The sequence below is a fragment of the Salminus brasiliensis genome, chromosome 12 (assembly GCF_030463535.1).
Source record: "Salminus brasiliensis chromosome 12, fSalBra1.hap2, whole genome shotgun sequence".
In the NCBI taxonomy this organism is placed as follows: domain Eukaryota; kingdom Metazoa; phylum Chordata; class Actinopteri; order Characiformes; family Bryconidae; genus Salminus; species Salminus brasiliensis.
The window spans coordinates 3868055-3891214 of NC_132889.1; the positions used below are offsets into that span (position 1 = coordinate 3868055).

The 23160-nt window shown below is 44.2% G+C and overlaps 1 protein-coding gene across 1 annotated transcript; it reads right to left on the reverse strand.

The window, feature by feature from the left end:
* Positions 1-514: 514 nt before the first annotated feature.
* rab40c (RAB40c, member RAS oncogene family) lies at positions 515-22931 on the reverse strand. Its single transcript, XM_072692899.1, has 6 exons — positions 21654-22931; positions 12068-12128; positions 7811-7871; positions 5469-5546; positions 3439-3661; positions 515-903 (listed from the first exon to the last, which is right to left on the reverse strand). The coding sequence occupies exons 1-6, from the start codon at positions 21805-21807 to the stop codon at positions 632-634; spliced, it is 849 nt and encodes a 282-aa protein (XP_072549000.1). The 5' UTR covers positions 21808-22931; the 3' UTR covers positions 515-631.
* Positions 22932-23160: the final 229 nt, after the last annotated feature.

The following is a 23160-nucleotide window of genomic DNA, read 5'->3' on the forward strand; positions in this document are numbered from 1 at the left end:
TAGAGACCACCAACTTGCAGTGTAACAAATGTATTTAATACATCAGTTCATACATCAGTACTACAGAGCCGTTCTCCGTCGGTCCTCAACTCTCGACGCACTGTTGTTTTAAAGCATGCAAGACGTGGTGATCTTCAAATGCGGTTCAGAAGAACCTGGTGCATCATACTGAAGGCAGGGGATCCAAAACCATGCTGTCAGGGAAGCCAGGAAGCTTAACGAGCTGACGGGAAGAAGGTGAGAACTTCGACAGTGTCTGACGGGCTTGGAAAACCTTGGAAAACGTCTCTCCTTCATCTGTTCCATGGCTGGTCGTGAGAGACATTGCCACCAGAGGGCGCTATTGCAGCAGAGGTGAAATCGCTCGAAAAAAAAAAAACCCAAATCATTCTAACAGCCTGACTCAGGAGGCGCTTTCACAGAGTCGTGTAATCAATCAGATGTAGGTGTAAGTGTAGTAATATGACTGCAGCAGATTTGTGAGGGAGGACCACATCCTCCCGCCCACCCGCCCCCTGCCCTGTGAGTCACCGCCACCTCCAGCCACCTTTGCCCCCAAGTCCACATATACGTCCATGCTCCTGAGTGTAGGGGAGAGACGAGGGGGAGGCCCCCCTCTCCCAGTCCCAGGCTAGGAGATTTTGCAGTTGTTCCTGGTGCAGTTCTGTGGAGGGCTCTGGGGCGGCCGGATGGATTTGGAGCGTTTCAGGCTGTTGCCTTTGCTGCCCGCGGCGTTGGCTAGCGAGTAGGAGCGGCCGTGCATCATGACCGCGTTCATGCCGTTGGCCATGGAGAAGGACTTCAGGTGGCTCTTGATGGCCACAGGGAGGGGCAGCTTATCGATCAGGTGAACTGGCGTGCAGGAGACGATTGCACGGCAGCACAGGTCCTGCAGGCTGAATACTGCAGGAAAACACACAAACACACACACACACACAATTAGACATTTACAAAACAGCAACACACACAACATCAATCTGATCTGCTCTGCTATGCTTCCTCGTGCGAGTGTGGAGCATACTGTGGAGAATTACTGGCCAAAAGGCAGGAGTACCACACACACACACACACCACCATTTATTCATAGCCAGATTACCTACAGTGTGTGTGTGTTTGGGAGGTGGGAGATGGGAGGAAACCCACACAGACTTGGGAGGGGGGCAGTTGTCAGTATGTCCTAAATGTAGGGATATATAAGAGATATGAGATATGAGATATATATATGGACCAATAGAAATGCTTCAGTGTGATTTAGAGTTTCTTTCTTTCCCATTGACTTCCATTCAAACGTAATGTTTTCTACCCTGTAAAATCATCTATTTGGAGAAGCAAGGTTTTTGCAAGACAGCACGCATCTATAGATAATAATTCCCCACACTGAAACCCTAATCTTAACCAAATACTGTGTTTCAGTTTCACACACAGGAATCAAGCTTTCGTAAAGTCTGGATCGTTTAGTCGGCCTCATTATTCTTCGCATTTCTACAAATTAAGAATATTTGTGTTTTGGAGATGCAAACAAAGCCCTCAAATGTGATCCACAAGCCCTGTGCATGACAGCAAAACTCTGCAACTCCCTAAATTCGAATTATTTCTAATGATATGTCTTAATTATTGCACTTCATCGACTCTGCTGGCCCAGGTGAAATTGCTGATGCTGGCTGTTCAATTAGGTACTGATCCATTAGTGTAATGGATGTCATATGTCAGCTTAGTTTTCTTTTTTATAAACAGATCATTTCATTTTATCCAACAGCTGATTTCTGACTCCTCATATTAAATAAAACCTCTAAGTATTTCGAGTGACGGTATTGGTTGAGATGCTCAGGGGAGAACGTGACATATGAGAGTGGGTGGGGTGAAGGAGAGGGGGGAAAAAGGGGGAAAGTGAGAGCAATGGTCAGACAGACTGACGGAGTGAAAGAAGAGAGAGGAGAGCATTTTACTGAAGCTTTCTGCCTCTAATTACTTCGCACTGGTTTGGACGGCAGAGAGTGTGGTTTCCTCACACTGGGGCAGTTATGCTGAGGAGGGCACTTTCTTCACTTCTGCTGTGATCTAAGAAGAGCTGCAGAGTCTTGAGCGTCACACAGGAGAAACTCTGCTCAACAGTGATGATTCTGAAGAGAGATTTTCAGTACAAATTCGGACTAAGCTCAAATAAACGAGATGAATACGGATATTATATTATTTTTACTGTGATAGATCACGCCACGGCTCAGGAACTGCACAAAGAAAGATTTAGTTACCATCAAAAGTTGAGTTAACATGCAGCCTGCCTCATCTAGAGTCCATTAAAACGCAGCCCGCCTCATCTAGAGTCCATTAAAACGCAGCCCGCCTCATCTAGAGGCCGTTAACATGCAGTCCATCTCTTCTAGAGTCCGATATATGTAGCCCGACTCATCTAGAGGCCGTTAACATGCAGTCCATCTCTTCTAGAGTCCGATATATGTAGCCCGACTCATCTAGAGGCCGTTAACATGCAGTCCATCTCTTCTAGAGTCCGATATATGTAGCCCGACTCATCTAGAGGCCGTTAACATGCAGTCCATCTCTTCTAGAGTCCGATATATGTAGCCCGACTCATCTAGAGGCCGTTAACATGCAGTCCATCTCTTCTAGAGTCCGATATATGTAGCCCGACTCATCTAGAGGCCGTTAACATGCAGTCCATCTCTTCTAGAGTCCGATATATGTAGCCCGCCTCATCTAGATTCCGTTAAAATGCAGCCCGCCTCATCTAGATTCCGTTAAAATGCAGCCCGCCTCATCTAGAGTCCATTGACACGCAGCCCGCCTCATCTAGAGTCCGATATATGTAGCCCACCTCATCTAGAGTCCGTTAACATGCAGCCCGCCTCATCTAGAGTCCGTTAACATGCAGCCCGCCTCATCTAGAGTCCGCCATATGTAGCCTCTCATCTAGAGTCCGTTAGCACATAGCCTGCCTCATCTAGAGTCCCTTAACATTTAGCCCGCCTCATCTAGAGTGCGCCAACATTGTCTAAAGTCAGTTAACATCTACCCAACATCTAGAATGCATTAACGTCTGGCCAACATCAGCTAAACCTCTATATCACATCAGCTAGAGTTTACATTTAGAAAACATCTAGAGAACGTTGTTGTGCATCCGCTACAGTTAGCTAACATCTAGCCAACAAAACCTAAAGTCAGTGAACATCTAAGTAACATCAGCTAGATGTTAATGCTGTTTGTGAAGTATCAGGGCAGCAGAACCGGTTATAGGAAAACGGCGTGTTTTGCTGAATCAGCAGCGTGTTTTGGTCAGAGGTTTGTGGCTTATGGGAACACACTGCATACACACAGTACAGTTAGTCACCCAAACAGCCTGCAGTTTATCACACACACACACACACACACACACACACACACACACACACACACACACACACACACACAGGCAGACTGAGTCACCTCGGTTGGGCCTCCAGAACTTCTCCATGCCGTGTCTCATGAGAACGATGCGCGACAGCTCCGTGAACGACTCGATGACGTTGAAGTTGCAGAGCGGACTCACTTCAAAGAAGGTCATGCCATTCTTCTCGGCGTACGCTCTTGCCTGCTCAGTCGGAACCTGCCGCTTAAACGCCAGATGCAGGCGATTCCCCACCAGAATCCGTGGCACTCCTGGAGCGTGCTGGACACAAAAGAGAGAGAGAGATAAACAAGATGCTGGAGTAATAAATACATACTTAAACTAAAAGAAAAGGAAAGACCAAAAGATGAAAACTGATATAAAGAGAAAACATTAAAGAGTGAGAAAAGAGAAAGATTAAGGATTAAAAGAAAAAGATCAAAGAGGAGGAATTCAAGATAAAAAGAAAGATGAAAAATAATGAAGGAAGAAAGAATATTAAACAAAAGAAAGAAGAAAGGAAAAGATCAAAGAGAAAAAAATAAATAAACAACAAATGAAGAAATGAAAGAAAAGATCTAAGAGGTAAATAAAACGATCAATAAAAAGAGACAAACATTGACTAAGACTGTAAGCAACACAGGCAGGCAGGCAGGCAGGCAGGCAGGCAGACAGACAGACAGACAGACAGGCAGGCAGGCAGGCAGGCAGACAGGCAGACAGGCAGGCAGACAGACAGGCAGCTCCACAGCTGGACTGTCTGTTTTACTTATTTGGCCCTTCTGTCACTACTGGCCCTTTAAACATCTACAGAGCAAAAGAGCAAAGCCCAACTGAGGGTGGGGTCACTCTCACTCTCTCGCTCACTCTTCTCATCATCTCACTCTTTTAGAGTGCGCATCTCCCTCTCTCCCTCTCTGCGTGGCAGCAGTCCAGTCTCGGACTGTTTGGGAGGTGGAGCAGGAAAAAGAAATCTTCATCCAGAACCAGAGGCCAAAAATATCAGCCCCAAATCTCTCCCCATGGAAAAATCCCCAAACACACACACACGCGCACGCACACACACACACACACACACACACACACACACACACACACACACACAAATGCAGCAGTACACATATGGAAAAACAGGTTTTTTTTTACAGGCCCTGTATAATGCTGTGTGTGTGTGTGTGTGTGTGTGTGTGTGTGTGTGTGTGTGTGTGTGTGTGTGTTTGTGGAAAACGCATCCGCTCTGGCCGTGTTCCACAGTGTGAGCAGCAGCAGGAAGGGGGTGGAGGGGGTGGCTTCCATTCTGCTCATCAGCAGCTCACACTTGCTACTTTACCACTGGCCTTAAAGCACGCGTGCACACACACACACACACACACACACACACACACACAAACACTTTATACAGTATCAGACCATGAGGTCATATACAGGGACAAAAGTATTGGGACACCTACTCATCCAATGCTTCTTCAGAAACTTTCTCCTGCTTTTGTTGGAGTAACTGTCTCTACTGTCTAGGGGAGAAGGCTTTCTACTAGATTTTAAAGCAGCATTGCTGTGAGGATTTGATTGCATTCAGTGACAAGAACGTTAGAGAGGTCAGGATGTTGGATGATGATTATCACCCCACCTCGTCATCCCCAACTCACCAGCTCCCAGCTCATCCCAAAAATATTGGATGAAGCACCACCATCATTGCAGAGCACACCTGGCATTAGGCAACACGGTGCCCACAGGTTCATGCTGATCTGCTCCTGAGAGTCCTATTCTATTGGCAGTACTTCTCTACAGGGAGTAGACAAGCTGTGTGTGTGTCGAGCACATTTGCACATCAGTTTCAGCAATGGGGGGCAACATAAAGTAGCTGAACGCATTTATTAGATGGGGGTGTCCACAAATATTTGGACACAGTCCAAAGCTGAGCCTTACCCTTAACTTGAACCTCAGTATGGGCATTTTGGTCCTGAAAAATGTACAAAAGGAGCGCGCGCACACACACACACACACACACACACACACACACACACACACACACGTCCCCAGTTGTAGGACAGCTGTGGAGCTGCTCTAATCTCCAGCAACAGCCTCTTACCTCATCAATCTCTCTAATCCAGCGGTCAATCCCGTCGAATGACCAGCGGTTGGTGATGTCATAGACCAGCAGGATCCCCTGTGCAGGACAAACAAACAACAGGCATTGTTTCCCCACATCCTGCTCAGGCAGAAAGGACATAAACCATAAACGCAGGCCAGGCCCGGCCCGGCCAGCCTCATGGACACGGAGGAAATCAGAGACGTCTGCTGAGGCCTTTCCTCCCAGAGCGTTCCGGCTGATCCGACTGGGCATGAAGCTCACAGCCGCTTACTAGTGAAGTCTAACCTGGGAACGGAGCATGGTCTCCCACAGACCCTCACTCTAAGCCTGGAGGTTCAGTAAGGACAGATACTGAGCCGGTTTTAACTGGACCTTTAAAAACACTCATCGGCGTAATGCTGATGCTGCGTATTTATCAAAAATCAAAAGTCACAACCTGTGTAGGCTTGTACTTTAGTTTGAGGTTGGCGCATTAAAAACTGCACCTCTAGAATTCTGATTGAACTAAAGCTGGAAAGGCATTCAGGCATTTCCAGGCCTTTTTCTTGCTGTATTAAAAGGATGATGAATGGAGGCACAGCTGTCTCGCATCAAAACTCCAAACAGATCCAACCAAAAGTGCTTAACTAGATTTTCAATGCAGTAAAATAATAATAATAATAATAATAATAACAAAAATAATAATCTGTAAATAATATTGTTATTGCTTTTTTTGCTCATATTATTTATTTTGTGTATATAGTGGTTATATATAGTGGCATATTTATCTACGTTTTTGCATCTGAGTGTCTTGCTATCCCTTTTCTGCTGTGACCCTGAGAATTTCCCCACTGTGGGAGTCATAAAGGATTATCTTATCTTAAAACAAAATACTTGAAAACACAAGCATAAAGTATTGTTTAACGTGTCATTTTTTGGCCCAAAAGTGGCTTAAAGCTTAAAAGGTAGTTGAATATTGCGGACATCGAAACACAGGAATCTAAAGTTAGATTTGCGCAATACATTTTCATTTTTAATATTGAAATATTATAAAACAAATGTGGAATATTAGTCAATATTAGAGTACAGTATATTATGTTACTACAAACCAATAATAATTTTTTTTTTAAATGTCGGCATGTTTTTGTAGAGCTGTTATAGGTGTTCAAAAACATTTACCAAGCAGAAATGCTCCCAAAAACATCCTCAAATTACATTACTGTATTAATCAGTGCTTTTTCTTCTGCTGTTAATAGTATTTCAAAGATTCTGGGCCTTTTTACAGTATTATTATTATTATTATTATTAACATTTAAATGTAGCATATACATCAATTAAACAATTATAAACACATTTTCAATTAATAAATAAAAATACAAAATTAATAATTACTTTTTAATAATTACTTTGATAAAGTTTACATGTACTGAAACATGTTTTGCCCAGACGTTAAGAGCTGTATATTGATCACAACCAGGGATACAATCTCAGCACCGTCATCAAGCGTTTTTGTAATTTTAAGCATTATTATTTCAAAATTAACTTTATTTCAGTGTTTTTTAATATAAAAATATTGTATTTTTCTATTTTCAACCAGGGACAATGTCAGCAAAGTGTTTTTATTTTGTAAGTATTTAAATATGTTTCATTTTAAACCAATTTTACTGTTTAATTTATTACAAACAAAAAAAAATACAAAATGAACAACTGTTTACTTTTCGAAAGTTTACACAAACGGAAAGATTTTTGGCCCAGAAGTTGCCCAAAAGCTTTAAAATGACAGGTGCCAACATCACAACCAAGGATACACTGTCAGCATTGTTACAATGTCATTAAGCGTTTTTATTTTTTAATTATTTCAATAATTTTTCTTTCTTTTTTCCATTTCAGTGTTTTTATATCAATATTTTATTTCAATATTTCAATCCTTAATTTTACGGTTTAATTTATTACTGACACTGAAACAACAGTTCTGTAGTTCTGCAGTTCTACAGTTCATGTTCTGTAGAGCTAAAACAAGCAATTATATAACAATTATTTTTAATGATTAAATCATTATTAATCATAAAAATAATTCTTAATCACGGTTTCTTCTTCTTCTTCTACTGTAAAGTGACCATTTCAGAGACCCTAGCGTGCAAACTGTGACCTCACACCACATTCGAGCGCAGAGAGTGTATCAGTGAACGCTGCCGTGAGAAACTCTTAATGGTTTCGAATGTGGTTGTGTAATTCTGATGGATAAACAAAGGAAGGCAGGGCGAGGCAATTAGGGCAGGGCAGGGCACTGATCACAGTCCCTTCTATGTGGGTTACTGTGGGTCACACATGAGACAGGAACCAGTGCTGATCATCCTCACCTGTGCTCCTCTGGAGTAGGAACGGAAAATGGTGCAGAAGCGGCCCTGTCCCGAAGTGTCCCTGTGAAAACACACACACACACACACACACACACACACACACACACACACACACACACACACAAAACAAGTCAGGGCAGGGACCATTGCCATCTCAGGTTGTCACTGAGAATGCTTGCTTGATAGGTCGACATCAGGCAGAGTGATCTGGGTCCTGCAGAGATCTTCAGCATGACTCAGCAGCGGCGTCACGGCCTGGAAAGACTGGTTTAATAACCTTTACAGCTCTGCTTAGGCAGGAGAACCCACACACGGGACCCAACAGTCTGCAACCAGACAAATACCGTATCCGTAGAGGAGTCACAGGGAACCCTAGCCATGCCTGCAGCCTGCATTCACTTGCAAATCAGAGAGCCGGTGGCTCAGGTTCGAGATCAGCAGCTAGGGATAACCAGCACCTTCGCCTTGCGTCGGCCCCTTCGTCATCAAACAACTGACCTCCCTTCTCTTTGGATGGGTGGGGCGCTCGTCCCTTTTCCTCATCACTCATCACGGCAGAACTGGCCGTCTAAACGGCCAGCAGTCCACCAACGATCAGCTTAGCCATCATCAGTTTCATAGGCCCCAAAATAGAACCCTGTGGGACTCCACAATCCAGACTTCACCCAAATAATTCTCAGTAGTGTCTTAGTAGAGTCAAGATTAATATAAATAATAATCCCATGGTGTAAAGGGGTTATGCGAGAATGCTCCCAGGCTCCCCCTACAGGTGGGGAGTGTAATTCACTTCTACAACACTGCTGCAAACCATGGTTTGAGCGCCACCCACCCTCATGGGCAGCTGTTCACATGCATTTGTTGACAAGCTGAGGGATACAGAAGCAGCATCTGAAGGTAAAGAAGCATGTGGGCCGAGGCGGTAGAGGGATACTACAGGATTTTACGCAGTTCTTGAGTTCTTGAGTCCCCTCCGACTGTTTAATTGGTTAAAAATCACAAGCGTGATTAATTATCTGGATAAAGCGTCACTTTTTAAATGTATTTATTAAATGTGAATCACATATCAGCAAGTTCAACAATATAACATCATTGTTGCTACGCTGGCATATACAGCTGATACCAACAGGTAAAGCTAGCTGTCGTGCACTTGCTATCTGCTATCAAGCTAGTTCCTTTAGCTTAAATATGTTAATAATATACGTTTAATATACATTTATGATAGTTATATATATTATAATATACGCTTAATAAAATACAGCATTAAATAAGTCCTAATCAGCAGCTGCTTTGGATGTTGGTCACTAGTAGCGTATTACCGTATTGGGTCCTAAATGGTCCTTCTGTCAGAGGGGACAGGATGCGTCATGACACCGAATGACTGCCTCTACTGTCCAAGGAAGAAGGCTTTCTACTAGATTGTGGAGGAGAATTGCTGTGAGGATTTGATTGCAGAGGTCAGGATTGTTCGATGATGACCTCCCTACACCCCACCCCATCCTCAACTCATCACAAATGAACTGGATGAAGCTCCATCCTTCTCGAACAACAGCTACAATGAAAGAACATGTGGTGCCTGGGTGGGTTAATATAGCTGATTAATTAAATAACAGTCGTCTGAGGATTTGATTGTATTCGTAATCTTTATGAAATCACAATAAAATATTCAGGATATTCAGAGCATGCATTAGCTGCATCTCCACCAGGGTATTCCAGCACATTCTCCAGAGCGTTAAACAGGACAGGCAGCAGTACTTCATACTGCACACCACTAATAGCTTAAAGAGTAAAACTGGGCCTACACCCCCCCTACACCCCCCCACCCCAAGAGACTGTGTGAGCGCTTTCACGTCTGAAGAACTGAGCCACCCTGCGGGCTCTGCACTCCAGGCTTCTTCTGTAATGGCATGAGGCATCGTTCCTGAGCGCTCACCATTAACTCTGACATCTAGAAGAAGTTCCGGCTGTTATGCTCTTAAGCTAACTCTGTGTACGACCCTTATATTTTACACCGCTAATAATGCGTGCTGCATTAGAGGCCGGCTGTCTGATGGAACCGGCCGCTGACTGATGGAGAGGGATGGTATCTGGGCGTCCCTTTAACGGATATAATTGCGGCTGTTGTCTGGTAAAAGCTCCGTCTCTCGGGCCGAGGCCTGAAAGCCACTGGGAAGCACTCGACTCATCACTCTGGCTACACCACTCATTTACCAGCCCTTCATTTGCTCTCAGCCACTTCTACATGACCCTGCATTCTGAAGGACCAAAGAGAAGGAGGTGATGGCCAAGGCTCTAGACAGCGAAGCTACCCAGCCAATGTCACTCCAGCCTTTTGGCTTTACTGGTAGCAGTTTCACAGACCCTCGGAGTTGCTGTTGCTGCAGTCGGACAATCTTTAGAGAAGGAGGTCGCACTCTTCACACAGACTGAGCGTAGTGTTATTGAGTATTTGAGGTTTCCAAGTATGAGCAGTTGACTAACAGGCAAGTATGTCAAGAATAACAGCCTTTTACATCCGATATCACAGGCCAGACAGCCCACCAGCTTAAATGAGATACCCCACTCCCCTTTTCCATGCGAATTTAACATAGTGACATTCAGTGTCATAACGACGACAGTTCAGTAGATGGGTGTGACAACACCGCTGTTCTTTCTTCAAAAGAAAATCCAGCAGAACTAAAACAAAACTGTACATTTTGGATGAATAAAATACTCTGAAAATACAGTTTTACAGTTCCTTGGGCTAAACTGTTTCACCCTTTCCGTAAGCATCCACCATCAGTTCTTGACGCTCATAACGACAACTTCATCAGCCCCAAAACAGAACCCTGTGGGACCCCACACAACCCCCTAACCTAATCAGCTACCATTGAGGCTCATTTATAAAGGTTTCCGCACCTGTTTCAATAACTGCACAGTAAACCTATAAAAGGGTGTAAGAGGCTAAATGGGAATTCTTTCTTCGAACTTCTGAAAAGCTTGTCCGACCTCAGATCAGTAGGCAAATCAAAGAAACGTGATCAGCATCTCACAGAGCAGAGTCAAGGTAAGCTCTGAGTTTTCCGCAGTGGAATGACATGCCAGCCATGCAATGCTATCTGCTGGCGGGAAACATAATGCGCTGTTTATATGCGGGGGAGGCAACACTCCGATAACATAGGAATTACACAGGGCTGCCCACAGCTGAGGACCACACAGTGGATAGGGGATACGAATCACACAGGTCTGGACTGGTCTACTGTTCCACGCTTAAAGCCTCCACCAAACAGTGAACGGAGAACCAGCTAGAATGATCAGCTAGCATCACTCCCAACTGCTTTTCGGTCATTATCAGCAACATTTGCATTAAAGCTCAGGCGTGGGAGGAGATCAGGGCAGGTCTGGAAGGTGTAATATTCAAAGAACAATGGCAAGCTTCTATAAACTGATCTACTACCAATCAATAACCAGCTTATTTATGTTCATACAAATCAAGGGATGGGATCTACATATTAGGCAGCAAGTGACCAGTCAGCTTATGAGGGTAATAGTGTTAGAAACAATGTCAATCATAATAATCTGAGACACTCTGACAAGGGTCAAACTGGCGGCTAGAGGACCGGACATCAGGCAGGTCTTATGGGGTACTGTGGGGTAGCAAAAGTGCTCCAAGGAAGGACAACCAGTAAACTAGGGTCATAGGCACCTAGGGCTCACAGATGAGGAGGCCATGGAGACCCAACCAACCATGGAGGCAACTTGCATGATTTAAAGGATCGGCTGCTAAAGTCTTGGTGCCAGAAACCACATGACACATGACTTCAGAGGTCTTGCGGAGTCCATGTCTCGATGAGGGGGACCTACCTTCTTCACAATGGTTCGGTTTCACCTTTGGTGCGATTCATTTGGGCAGGTGTGAACACTCTAATCACATCTGGATGTGGATCAAACCAACCGCACCAAGACCCTTCTTAAGAGGAGGCTCTGTCTCAGACCGGTCCCAAACGAATTCAGGGGTGAGAATGTGACCGGACCTCAATCCGACCCAACTCTCAGGAGTACTCTTCAGGTTTGAGCTTATAAAAATCTGAGGCGGCACTAGTCCAGAACACAGGACCAGGACCTTCTTCCTGCATTTACTTACCAGCTCCCGCCCCAGACAGGTCTTTAGACCGATAAGAAGAGAGAACGCCCTCACATGGTTTGTAGTGATGCATTTCTAGATCGCTGTGACCAGAGCAAACTGGACCTATAGGCGCAATGCTGGACCGGGACACTCACCATAGTTCTAACTTCACTCTCCTTCCATCCAGCAAGATAGTGGTGGTCTTGTAGTCGATTCCTGAAAGAGAGAGAGAGTAAGAGAGGGAGAGAGATTAGTGAGTAATAAATAAAATAAATAAAGGATATAATAAGATGGAGCCAGGCTGCTGGCTTTTAGCAGATCAGAACCGACAGGCCATTTTCCAGCTGACTCACTTCAACTTAAACATGATTTTAAGTGCTACTCTGTCCTGGGAGTCTAACGCCCCCCACCCTTCCCCCATTTCTAAAGCACTTAGGCTAATTTTATTAGTTTTAAAGGCTTCCTGACATGAGCGGGCTCTTAAGTTGAGAAAAATCAGCAGTTTTCGGGGTCTTGGGAGGGCGATCCTGCATGCTCCTCAGAAACCAGACCGTATGACAGCCTTGGTGACAGCTGAGAGGAAGTCACTAGCTGGTACTGGCTAATTTAATCAGACCCAAAATGTGAGAGGAGCACTACTAAAAGAGATCACCCAGGCCCGTCCCGGCTTCAAACGCCGGCCCACTACGCATTATTCAAACACCTAGGCTTTGTAGAGATAATTATAATCTGCATCTGTCTGCTGTGTTTAAAGCCTAAAACGACATGAATAAGAATAAATGCAGTCAGGCTGCTGAACAGCTGCCCCTTTTTTTTTTTAACCCTGCTTTGCATTTTAATGGCCACTCGACTGAAGACCATTGTGCGCCCCTTTGTGCAGAGAACAGGGCGCAGTAATATCTGTAATACCCCCGGTTCCTCTTGCTTAGCACGCTAACAGTCAGATCACCTCGAGAGCTGACGGCCCATAATAACTCGGGGATCTAGCTGGCCTCCAAAGCCGCCAGGCATCTTCGTTTACGAAGGCGCAGCAGGAACCCTGCAGACCCTGAAACCGCCACGGACCAGACTACCCTTGGCCGGCTTCCACGTCAGCCGCTTCCAAGAAGGTTTTATTTTAAGGATACTTCGTAAGGCTTTGATGATCTAGTGACAGAACGTTGTGGCTGAGAGCGGTGAGCGGAGGGGTGGGTGGTGGTGTGGTTGGTGGGGGTGGGGAGGAGAGAGGCCTGCAGGCTCTGCCTATCCTCCATTATTAAACATGAACGAGAGCGTCTAATGAGGAGGAAATGGTCTCTCCGCCACTTGGACTCGATCTCAAAAGCCAGAGACAGAAGAGGACGTGTGGGAGGAAGGGAGGGATGCTTGGCCGTGGATCATTCTTTTCATCACCACCCCACTGTCCCCTAAAAAAATTGGACAGGTCTGTTTTTGGGCCGGCCTGGTCCACTTCAGCTGCGCCCTCCGTAAACGCTCTGACTGGTGAGTTTTGGGGGGGGGGGGGGGTTGGGGATGTTGGTGAGATGGGGTGGAGATCATCCAACACCCTGACCTCCTCACTAACGCTCTCGTTGCTGAATGCAACCAAATCCTCTAGTAGAAAGCTTTTCTCCCTGGACAGTAGAGACAGTTCCTTCAACAGAAGCAGACAGACTTTTTTAGTATCCTTGATTTCAGAAGAATCAAGCAATCAATGACCAGGTGTCCCAATACTTTTGTCCTTTTACTGCATTTATATGACCGTTATGAGCCAAAGGAGCCACGTCGGGTTCATTATGGATACGGATGGAGCGTTCTGTCCGTACTCAGCCTCCATTTCGCCCGTATTTGGGTACGTTCTGAGAAAGCTAGATCTAGAAGCTGAAGGTGGTTGTGAAGAGCAGCGTGTTCCTACAGAAAAGCGTGTTCAGAGCTCAGAGGTGCAGGAGGAAGTGCAGAGAAAGGCCTCCGGCTAAGAAAGGCTGAAAATCTGGTTCAACTGACACCCGCCTTTGCTGCAGGTGCGTCGAAACAGCCGCACACAAACAGCTCTCAACAGAAAGGTGAGAAAGCTCTACGCGAGAGCTGGAGTGAGGGCTGGTCTATGGGGTCTCTACACTGTATGTACCAGTATGCCAGTACGAGCGTCCCACAGCTAGAGAGATTCTTAACTGCATTTCTGTTCTGGTTGCCAGTCAGTCCATTAATAAAATATATATTATATATATATATATATTTCATTTGCTTGGTCTTCCAGACCTCGACTTGGCCAAAACCTGGCCAAAAGTTTACAGCCGCTGTAGATCACCGTCACATTTGAAGAGGTTCAATTCAGCCCAGCAACAATGAGCCTCAGATCTTTACAGTCAAGCCGTTCTCAAGCTCCTTGTTGCTGGGCTGAACGCTCAAACGTGGCGTGATCTACAGCGGCTGTAAACTTTTGGCCAGGTTTAAGTCGAGGTCTGGAAGACCAAGTACATAAAACATTTTTTTTATTATTATTATTATTATTATTATTAATAATAATAATAAAAATAATAAGACCTTTAGGAAGGTCAAGCAGACCCTGGACTGTTGTTGGTGGTGCACTGTTCTACTATGCAGCGATACCTCCACCTGCATCTTCACCATATCATTCTAAATGTAGTATATAAAGGCTTGCAAGTGAACATCTGCTGAAGTCTGAAGCCTGTTGGAAACAAGTCCTGCGGAGTGATGAAGTGGTGTCAGTGCTCGCAAGACAGCCCAAGAATCTCACAGGACTAGAGCTAAGGATGGGCGAGATCACGAATCACTGAATTCCCATTTTTGAGCTTGATTATAATTAATAAACGATTACATTATATAAACTGCTGGAGTTGCTCAGTTGGCTCGGTGTTCGAGTTCCCCTCCATGTTGAGGAGAGTTCCCCTCCATGAGTCACATGACTACATACTCAGTAAATTGACTGTGCATGACCACAGCAGGGAAGGTACAGAATAAACAGAATAAAAACAAATCAATTATAAATGAAATTGATTGATTTGAGGCTTTTGATTTATTTTGGAGGCAATAAATTAATTAATTAATTAATCAATCAATCTTCAACAAAGAACTGAAGGACTCCAAAAGGGGCGTTACTGAGTCAATGCAGGACGCCCAAACCTTTTCTTTTCTTCTTTTTTATTTATTTATTTTGTATGAACAAAAGATGGAAATATAAAAACACAGAAATCTTTGATCTTCTATCTTTTACATCTTTTGGAAATCAGGTCCTCTTTTACAGCTGAGCTTTTCACAGTAACACATTTTGACCAGGGGTGCCTAAACTTTTACATGCCACTGTACGGCAGGGTAATAATGTAGACTTGACTTAAAATCGGTGTTATAATTTGAACATTTGGAAATCTAACATTTCATTAGCATTTTCAATGTAAATATTGTTCATTTTTTGGTAGAATAGAATTATTTATATATGTCATAAGTAAAGATCCAATCTGATGGCAGAAAACTTTGCTAAAATGGTAAATAAATGTATATTTATAAACATAACATGCATATTTATGTAAATAACATCACAATTTTTGAAATACTGAATAAAATCAAAGGAAATTATCCTCTGATGACTATAATGTTAAATGTTGAAAAAAGATTCCAAATGAGGCAATACGTTTTAGCATTTGAGAAATACACTAAATGTTACTAAATAATAAGGTTAATTCAGAATTCTCAATATATAATAAACATGAATTTATAAATAAATAATTTTCTTCAGCCATCAATGCGAAATTCATTAACGGTCATCAATAGCTGCCAAGCAACAGAACAGTAAGTAGGATTAATCAACGAACAGCACAACGTTCATAAAACTTAATACAGAATTAAATTAGTGATCTGCCTTCATTTGCGTGTATACAATATGTCCAAAAGTTTGTGGACCCCCTTTTTCTGTCCCAAGTATTGATCGATATCAATAATGAAACTATTTTTTTTTTTTTTACTTTATTTTTATTAACTATAGCTTCAAATTTCAGACATACACTTATGACGCAGATTATCGGTCAACTGCATGGAACGTGGCATTAATATGATAACAGCTTATTTGTAGAGTGTGACCAACAGATGTTTCCAGATGAATGGAGAGACTTCCCCGACACCATCCAGTTTAAATATTAGACACTTAGACTTTGACTCTGACCGCACGGTAATGCACAGTCAGGCCCTGTGATGTGTGCTCCTTCATCCACCCTGGCAATCAGAAGCTGGTCCAGCCAAGCAAAAGCTCCACGTTCCCCCGCAGTTCTGCACTCTTTAAATATTTACAGATGTGCTCTTTCAGTCAGAGAGAAACGCAGATCAATGGCTGCAAAAGCCTCCGAGTAAACATGCCAGCGACTCCACGCATGGCCCAGTTTTTAATGAAGGCTCTGGGATTTCTCTCTCTCTCACATCACTTCAGGACTCTCGTCTTTGGTTTCCACGGTTTGGGGAAAAAAAAAACAGACTCAGAGGGTCTCAGAAAACATAGAGCTTTTAAACAGCTTCTCTCTCCGGACCTCCGGCAGCATTCAGCGCATCCAACACAAGAGGACTATGCCAGTGAAGAAGAGGAGGAGGAGGAGGAGCTAGTTATTCAATTATAAAAATACAATAGCCCGTATAATATTAGACACTGTTTGATGATTTGCGGGTCTTCTGATATATTTCAATGCCCTGGAAACTTCATCAGAACTATCTTTGATGTTTTTGATCTGCAACATCAAGAGCTTTTAAGCAGAAGATCAAATAACCAATGCAAATATCATCATTTGATATGCTCTACTGATATCGCCCACAAGGGTCAAGTTGACTGATGTATAATTTTACATCTTTTCATATATATATATATATATATATATATATATATATATATATATATATATATATATATATTTATTTATTTTTCAAGCCCACGTATATCTCAGCGCTCCAAGATTAGCATGCAGAACCGATTCAGCAGATTTCAGAGTGGGGGTGCACTGTTCTACTGTGCAGCAACACCCACACGAATATGACCTTCATGGGGGGTTCAAAGTGGTCCAGTGATCCAGGATCTCTGGCTTGAATAGCTCTCTCTCTCTCTGTTCTCACATCACTTCAGGGCATCTGCTAGCCGATGCATCAGAGCTGTGATGGGTGGAGAGTACTAATGAGTAATAATATTACCAATTACCGACCCTGCACCTTTATTTAGGCAAGCTGTCGCCAGCGGAGCTCCATAGGTATCAGGGCATACATCACAGCTCAAGAATCTCACAGAACTAGAAGCCTCTCGTAAGAAAGAGGCCAAAAAAAGCCCCAAACACGCAAAGGACCGAAAGCCCCTTAGCTGCTACAAAAGAGTAGCGGCAAAACTTTGTGCCCCAACCTCTACGACGTCGACCTAACGTACAATACACAGACATGGCAGTGGCAGCAATCATTTTCCTGACCCTAATACTGGCCATTGTGTTCACTTAGCGAGAAGAACCCATTAACGGGAAGACTTTGTTTAACGCATAGTTTAGAAAATTCATAATTAAGATCATAAAAAAAATATATAATTCATTGCTCTTTAAAAAAGATATAACTGCCTATCATTATTATTATTATATCAGAGATACAAAAATGTGGTCTTAAAATGACAAGATTCTTGTTTGTTGCAATTATTTCTGAAACAACAGATCAGCATATGTATTTATATACATAAATAAATAAATAAATAAATAATCGATTGTAACAGGCCTAGCCAAAAGTATTTATCAGCAAGCAGAACAAGCCAAACCCCAAAAAGGCAGGGCAGGTCTGTTTACACTCTTCGTTAGCTTCAGCTCAAACACTACTGCATCAGAGAACGCTGAGTCAACAACAGAAAGTCCAAAGCGCCTCAAGTCAGAAATGATCAGCAAGTCAGCGGACAGTTAAAGGGTTTTAAAGTTACGACTAGCGATAAAATTACTGCCCCACGTGGACATGAACGGTCTAATACTTTTACAAAATGTTAGGTCAAGTCACTACTGCTTGGACGCAATGCTGGTGGAACGATGCACAGAACAAATGAAAAGGTTATTAAGATGTGCCCATAAAGAAGAAGGACAGGAAATTAAATTGTTATTAAATGTCAGACACAGCTCATGGTTATAAATATATATATATTTATATATGAACAGTTTCAAGAGTAAGAAAAATGTCCCAAAAACGTACAGTACACAATATGTCCAAGTGTTTGCAGACACCGCTTCTAATGAACGCACGAACACTAAAATACACTTGACAATTACAGACAACCAATCCAACGGTAAAGCATTACTCTGAATATGAGCCAAATCAATATGAAGCCCTAGATAAGCACACTGGATGTGGTTAAATGGTAGCAACGTCATGGGTAGTGTTTGAGGGCCTGCACTGCGATTCTCCATTAAGCCTCTTTTATACTCTTCTCACAGCCTGAGCATGACTGATGATAAACGATACATTCCACTTTGCGGCCCAGCTGAGCGCCATAATGTTGAGCATAAGCACTTTCTGAAACCAGCCCCCCGGCCCCCGACACCACACATGCCTCACACTCACACTCAAAACACACAGATCGTTTCGCCTATCTGTCAGGCGGTCGATCTTGAGGGCTTGGCTATGACGCAGCGAGATGTTGCTCAACTACAGTTCAGCGCATGGTTTGCACTGTTTACTTTCACTGCTAGATCTCCAAGCGAAAACGAAAATGACCCAAAAAGGTACAACGCACGTGTCCAAAAGTTTGTGGACACTCCTTCTAACGAATGTATTGGACTGCTTTAAGTTGCACCCATAGCTGACACAGAAGTGCAAATGCACACACTCAACTTGTTTAGTCCCTGTAGAGGAGTACTGTCAACAGAATAGGACTCTCTGGAGCAAATCAACATGAACCTATTGGCACCATGCCTAATAATGATAGAAATGGGTGGGCTAGAGAGGTATAAAGCCCCCCCACAGCATTGAGCTGCGGAGCAGTGGAGCTGTTTTCTCTGGAATGGTGGTGGTGTTCCATCCAATACTTTAGGGATGAGTTGGGCAGTTGGGGATGACGAAGTGAGGTGGTGATCATCCAACATCCTGACCTCACTAATGCTAGTCACTCAATGCAATAAATAAATTTTTAAAAAATCCAGACCTATCCAAAACATCAAAAGTGCTCCAAGTGCTCCATCAGTGAACCAGCGACAGGGTCATGGGCTCCCAAGGCTTGCTGACGTGATCCATGGATGCCCTACCTTCCAACGTACTGGACAATCACAGGACACCTTCAGAGGTCTTGTACAGTCAGAGCTGAGGTGTTTTGGCAACACGAGGGGGCCATACACAATTTAAGGCAGGTGACTTAACGCTATGGCTGTCGTATCATTATGGACGAATCATTTCCAACACTGGACTTGATCATTAGCCAAAAAGCTGAATAGCACAACGACCAAAGGAACCCCGAAGTGCGTGTATGAATCCCCAGGGCTGCAACGGAGAACTGTGGATATGGTACGCTCTGTTTTGTGCAGCTCTGCCAAGGGCACAAGAACACCGCCTACCTCTGATTAGATTACATGCAATGATTATATGCAGCATTTTATGCTTTAAGAGAGACCAGGATATTAAAAATTAAGGTTCTGCAAGCTTCTTTGAGGCAAGCCACAGAGGAAGCACTTCTACCCCCCCCATTCCCATCCCAAGTGGTCCAGCAGACTAAGGCGCTGTCGCTATAATCAGAGGATCTCTGGTGGGTGGGAGAGTATGTACAGGTTGGGTAATTGGCAGTCCAAATTGGGGAGGAAATGGGCGAAATATCGAATAAAATTTATATTGGAAAAAAGTACAACCTATAAAAATTTGAGTACTATAAACATCAGGATTGAAAGCTTTCTATCAATTATTGAAGTCAGAGTTGGTATCGATACTCTATCAGCAGATACTTGAAAACCTGGTATCGGAAAGGGAAAAGTTGTATCGGTGCATCCCTAGTTTAAAATGTCCAAAATCAGTTCGCTCCTGCTCTCGAAGATCAGAAACACACTCAATGCAAACGCCAACGCCCTTACGCTTCTGTGGCGGTTCCAGCGCTCAAAACTCAAGGGGGCGATAGAGGACTGCTCAATCAAAACTGGTCCTTCATGACAGCTGAATGGAAAAAGCATGCCAATGCTACATTATAGCACGAACCCCAGTCTCCGTAAGCCTACGTCCCCCACCTTTACTGAGCTCACAGGTTGCCTCCTGGTTCTCTCCAGGCGTGTACGCTCATCACAGTGGACTGTCTAGGCCTGCATGACCGCTCTAATAAAAACAGACTATATGCCGAACAAACTGGGAGAAATCCAGCTGCACAAGATTATAATCATGTTCAAGGACCCATTAGGACTATGTGCTTTCTAAAAATCATGCTGAACTTCAGTCTCATGGAGAGAAAACTGGATGCCAAGGTGAAAGCAGTTGTAAAAGCCACAACAAAAGATAGCACTGTAACACAGCCAGACTGTTAGAACTTCAGTTTTGACTTCCATGTCAATGCCGGCATGGAGAACTGACTCATAGCATGAACGGGTGACCACATTTGTTTATGTTAGTGTCAAGGCCACATTACTTCTCCATGACTGATCTACACAGGCTAGGCCTCAAGGCTGACCTTCTCTTGGACTGGAAAGTCAGAACAGTAAAGTGACTCAAGAACAGTCCAGAATTACTCCCCATAGGCGTCAATGGAAGCTTGGTGTTATTAGATAGTGGATATTACTGTAATATTCCAACAGAGCAAAATTTAAAAACACAGCTGGGCTTGTTTTACTGCTTTTTGGGCAGTGGTGTGTTTCATAAATACACAAATTCTTTCCACTTTCCTTTCAGGCCAAGGCAGCGTGCCCAGAATACTACCCGTCAATCTAATGGACAAATACAGATTGATGCTCAAATTCAAGAAATTAAAAATGTCAATAAATAGGTCCCCATGCCCTAATAACCAACAATAAGCATAGGCCTGCCACAAGCTGGAAGCTGCTGGAAAACAAGCATCCCACACCTTCAAGCTCGACTAAAGTTTGCAGTCAACACAGCCAAAAAACTTCTGGAGGGAGGTTTTATGGTCCGATGAAGCAATTATTGAGTTGTTTGGCCACAATGACCTGAGGTATCTGAAGGAGAACTTGTCTCTTTCACTACAAACACTGTAAAAACTGTTAAGCATGGGGGTGGTAGTCTCACACTGAGGTTGTTTTACTGCTGTTTTAGGAAAGTGGATGGGATAATGAAGATGGACTACCTCAGAATCTGTCAGCATACCCTCAACCATCAGCAAGGCCTGGACACAATTAGGTGTTTAAGAGGACAATGGTCCAAAATGAAAGATAATTATCTGATGAGTAAAGCTTTAACACTTCCCAAAGTCCTGACCTCAATCGCATTGAAAATACGACAGCTATTGGTAAAGGTCAGGTCCGTTCCAGAAAACCGAATAAATTAATTAAGCTCTACCGATACCGCCAAGACGAGTGTGGTCAGATACCCCACCAGAATTCAGCCAGAAGTTTGCTAGTATCTGGTCATGGTGGAACTTCTTAAAGAGCACTAAATCTAAGGGGCATGTATAATAATGACCCTGACTTAAGGTCAGAACCCCCCACTATTAAATAGGTATGCTGGACACTCATCTTGGACTGGACAAGGAACCCCTCAAAGAGTTGTGTGTGTGTGCAAACACTGGATTGTAAGTGTGTGTATTGTGTGTGAGAGTCAAAGTGAACTGACCGCTGCTGTAGGCGTAAGGCGACTCCGCGGATCCGTCCTGCAGGCTGTCCAGGATCTCTCCTTTACCCACGTCGCTGTCTCCCACCAGCAGGAATTTGAGGAGATAGTCGTAGCTCTTCACCGGACTGCCCTGAGTACCCATTGTCGCTCGCATCAGAGCAGCCGATCAACCGGCAGCAGTTCAGTGTCTTTAATAGCCGCCTCTGTGAAGCCAAAGCTGGCTGCGCTGTCCTGCGCTGCGGCAAAACCTGCCGATTATTCGACTCGGGAGGTCCGATTAATCGAGCGTCCAGCAAAGTGTAAACACCACCGAATTGAAAGGGAAAAGCAGTGTTGAACAGCTGATAGTGGGGAATATTCTGCCAGATGTCTGCGTGGAGGTTTGAACCATAAACGAGACGAATAATCGATTAACTGGCTGACTAGAAATCGTGATAGCTGTTTAACGTGGCTAGCTCCGCATAAACAGGCACAAACACCGACTTTTTTCGATGACCAATCACCCGAATTAATCAAATATAGCAGCTAAACGACATTAGCAGTCTTTATTCGACATTTATCACCTAAAAATCGACACCTGCTTTGTTGGTGTTGTACTAGTTAGCTCGCTAAACAGGTTTGTTGGACTACATCTTTGTTAGCTAGCGAAACCTCAAACTCAAAACAAAGAGGCTTAGCTGAAAGGAAACGGCTGTATAAGTGTAAATATCTGAATATTATTGATTATATTAAGCGGCTAAGGAGAAGAGACAAGCCCAAAGGGAGACGCTTCCTCCCTGCGACAGAACCAGAACCCCGCCGCTACCAGCAGCCGCAGCCGCTTCCCTGGTTCGTGTAGCTAAGCTAGCTAGCTAACCCAGCTAAGCTAAGCTAAAGGCTAGCCAAGCCAGCTATCTATCTATCTATCTAACCAGCTGGCTGTCAAGTCCCATCTCAAGCGAACAGCTCCAGAGATCAGCTTTGGTCCAGTAAACCCCGGCGCGGTCTTCTGCAGTCGTGAAAACAGGCAGTTTAGCGGGGTGTAAAACCAGCTAGCCTAGCCTAGCCTAGCCTAGCCTAGCCTAGCCGGATCCGGGCCCTTCGCCCAGGCAACAAAGATCCAGAGCCAGAAGCATGTCCGCAGGTTCCTGCGCGGTTGTTCAGTGTTGGTGAATGGGGAACCCCGGCGGACTAACGGTAATCCTCTCCGGCTCCGCCTGGACCCGGGGTTACTCAGCGCTGCTGGGGTCCGGTGGAGTCTCCATGCTGCGCTGCTGCCGCCTCGACTCTGCTGCTGCTGCTGCTGCTGCTGCACTGTCACTGAGCTCCCAGGCGAGCCAGCCCACCAAAACAAACCCCACCTTCATCCGCCACACACACACACACACACACACACACACACACACACACACACACACACACACACACACACACACACACACACACACACACACACAGTTCTGTTTGTTGCGCAAATATTAAAGTTTTAACTGAACTGTCAAATTAAACGTCAGCCTGGGTTACTGTC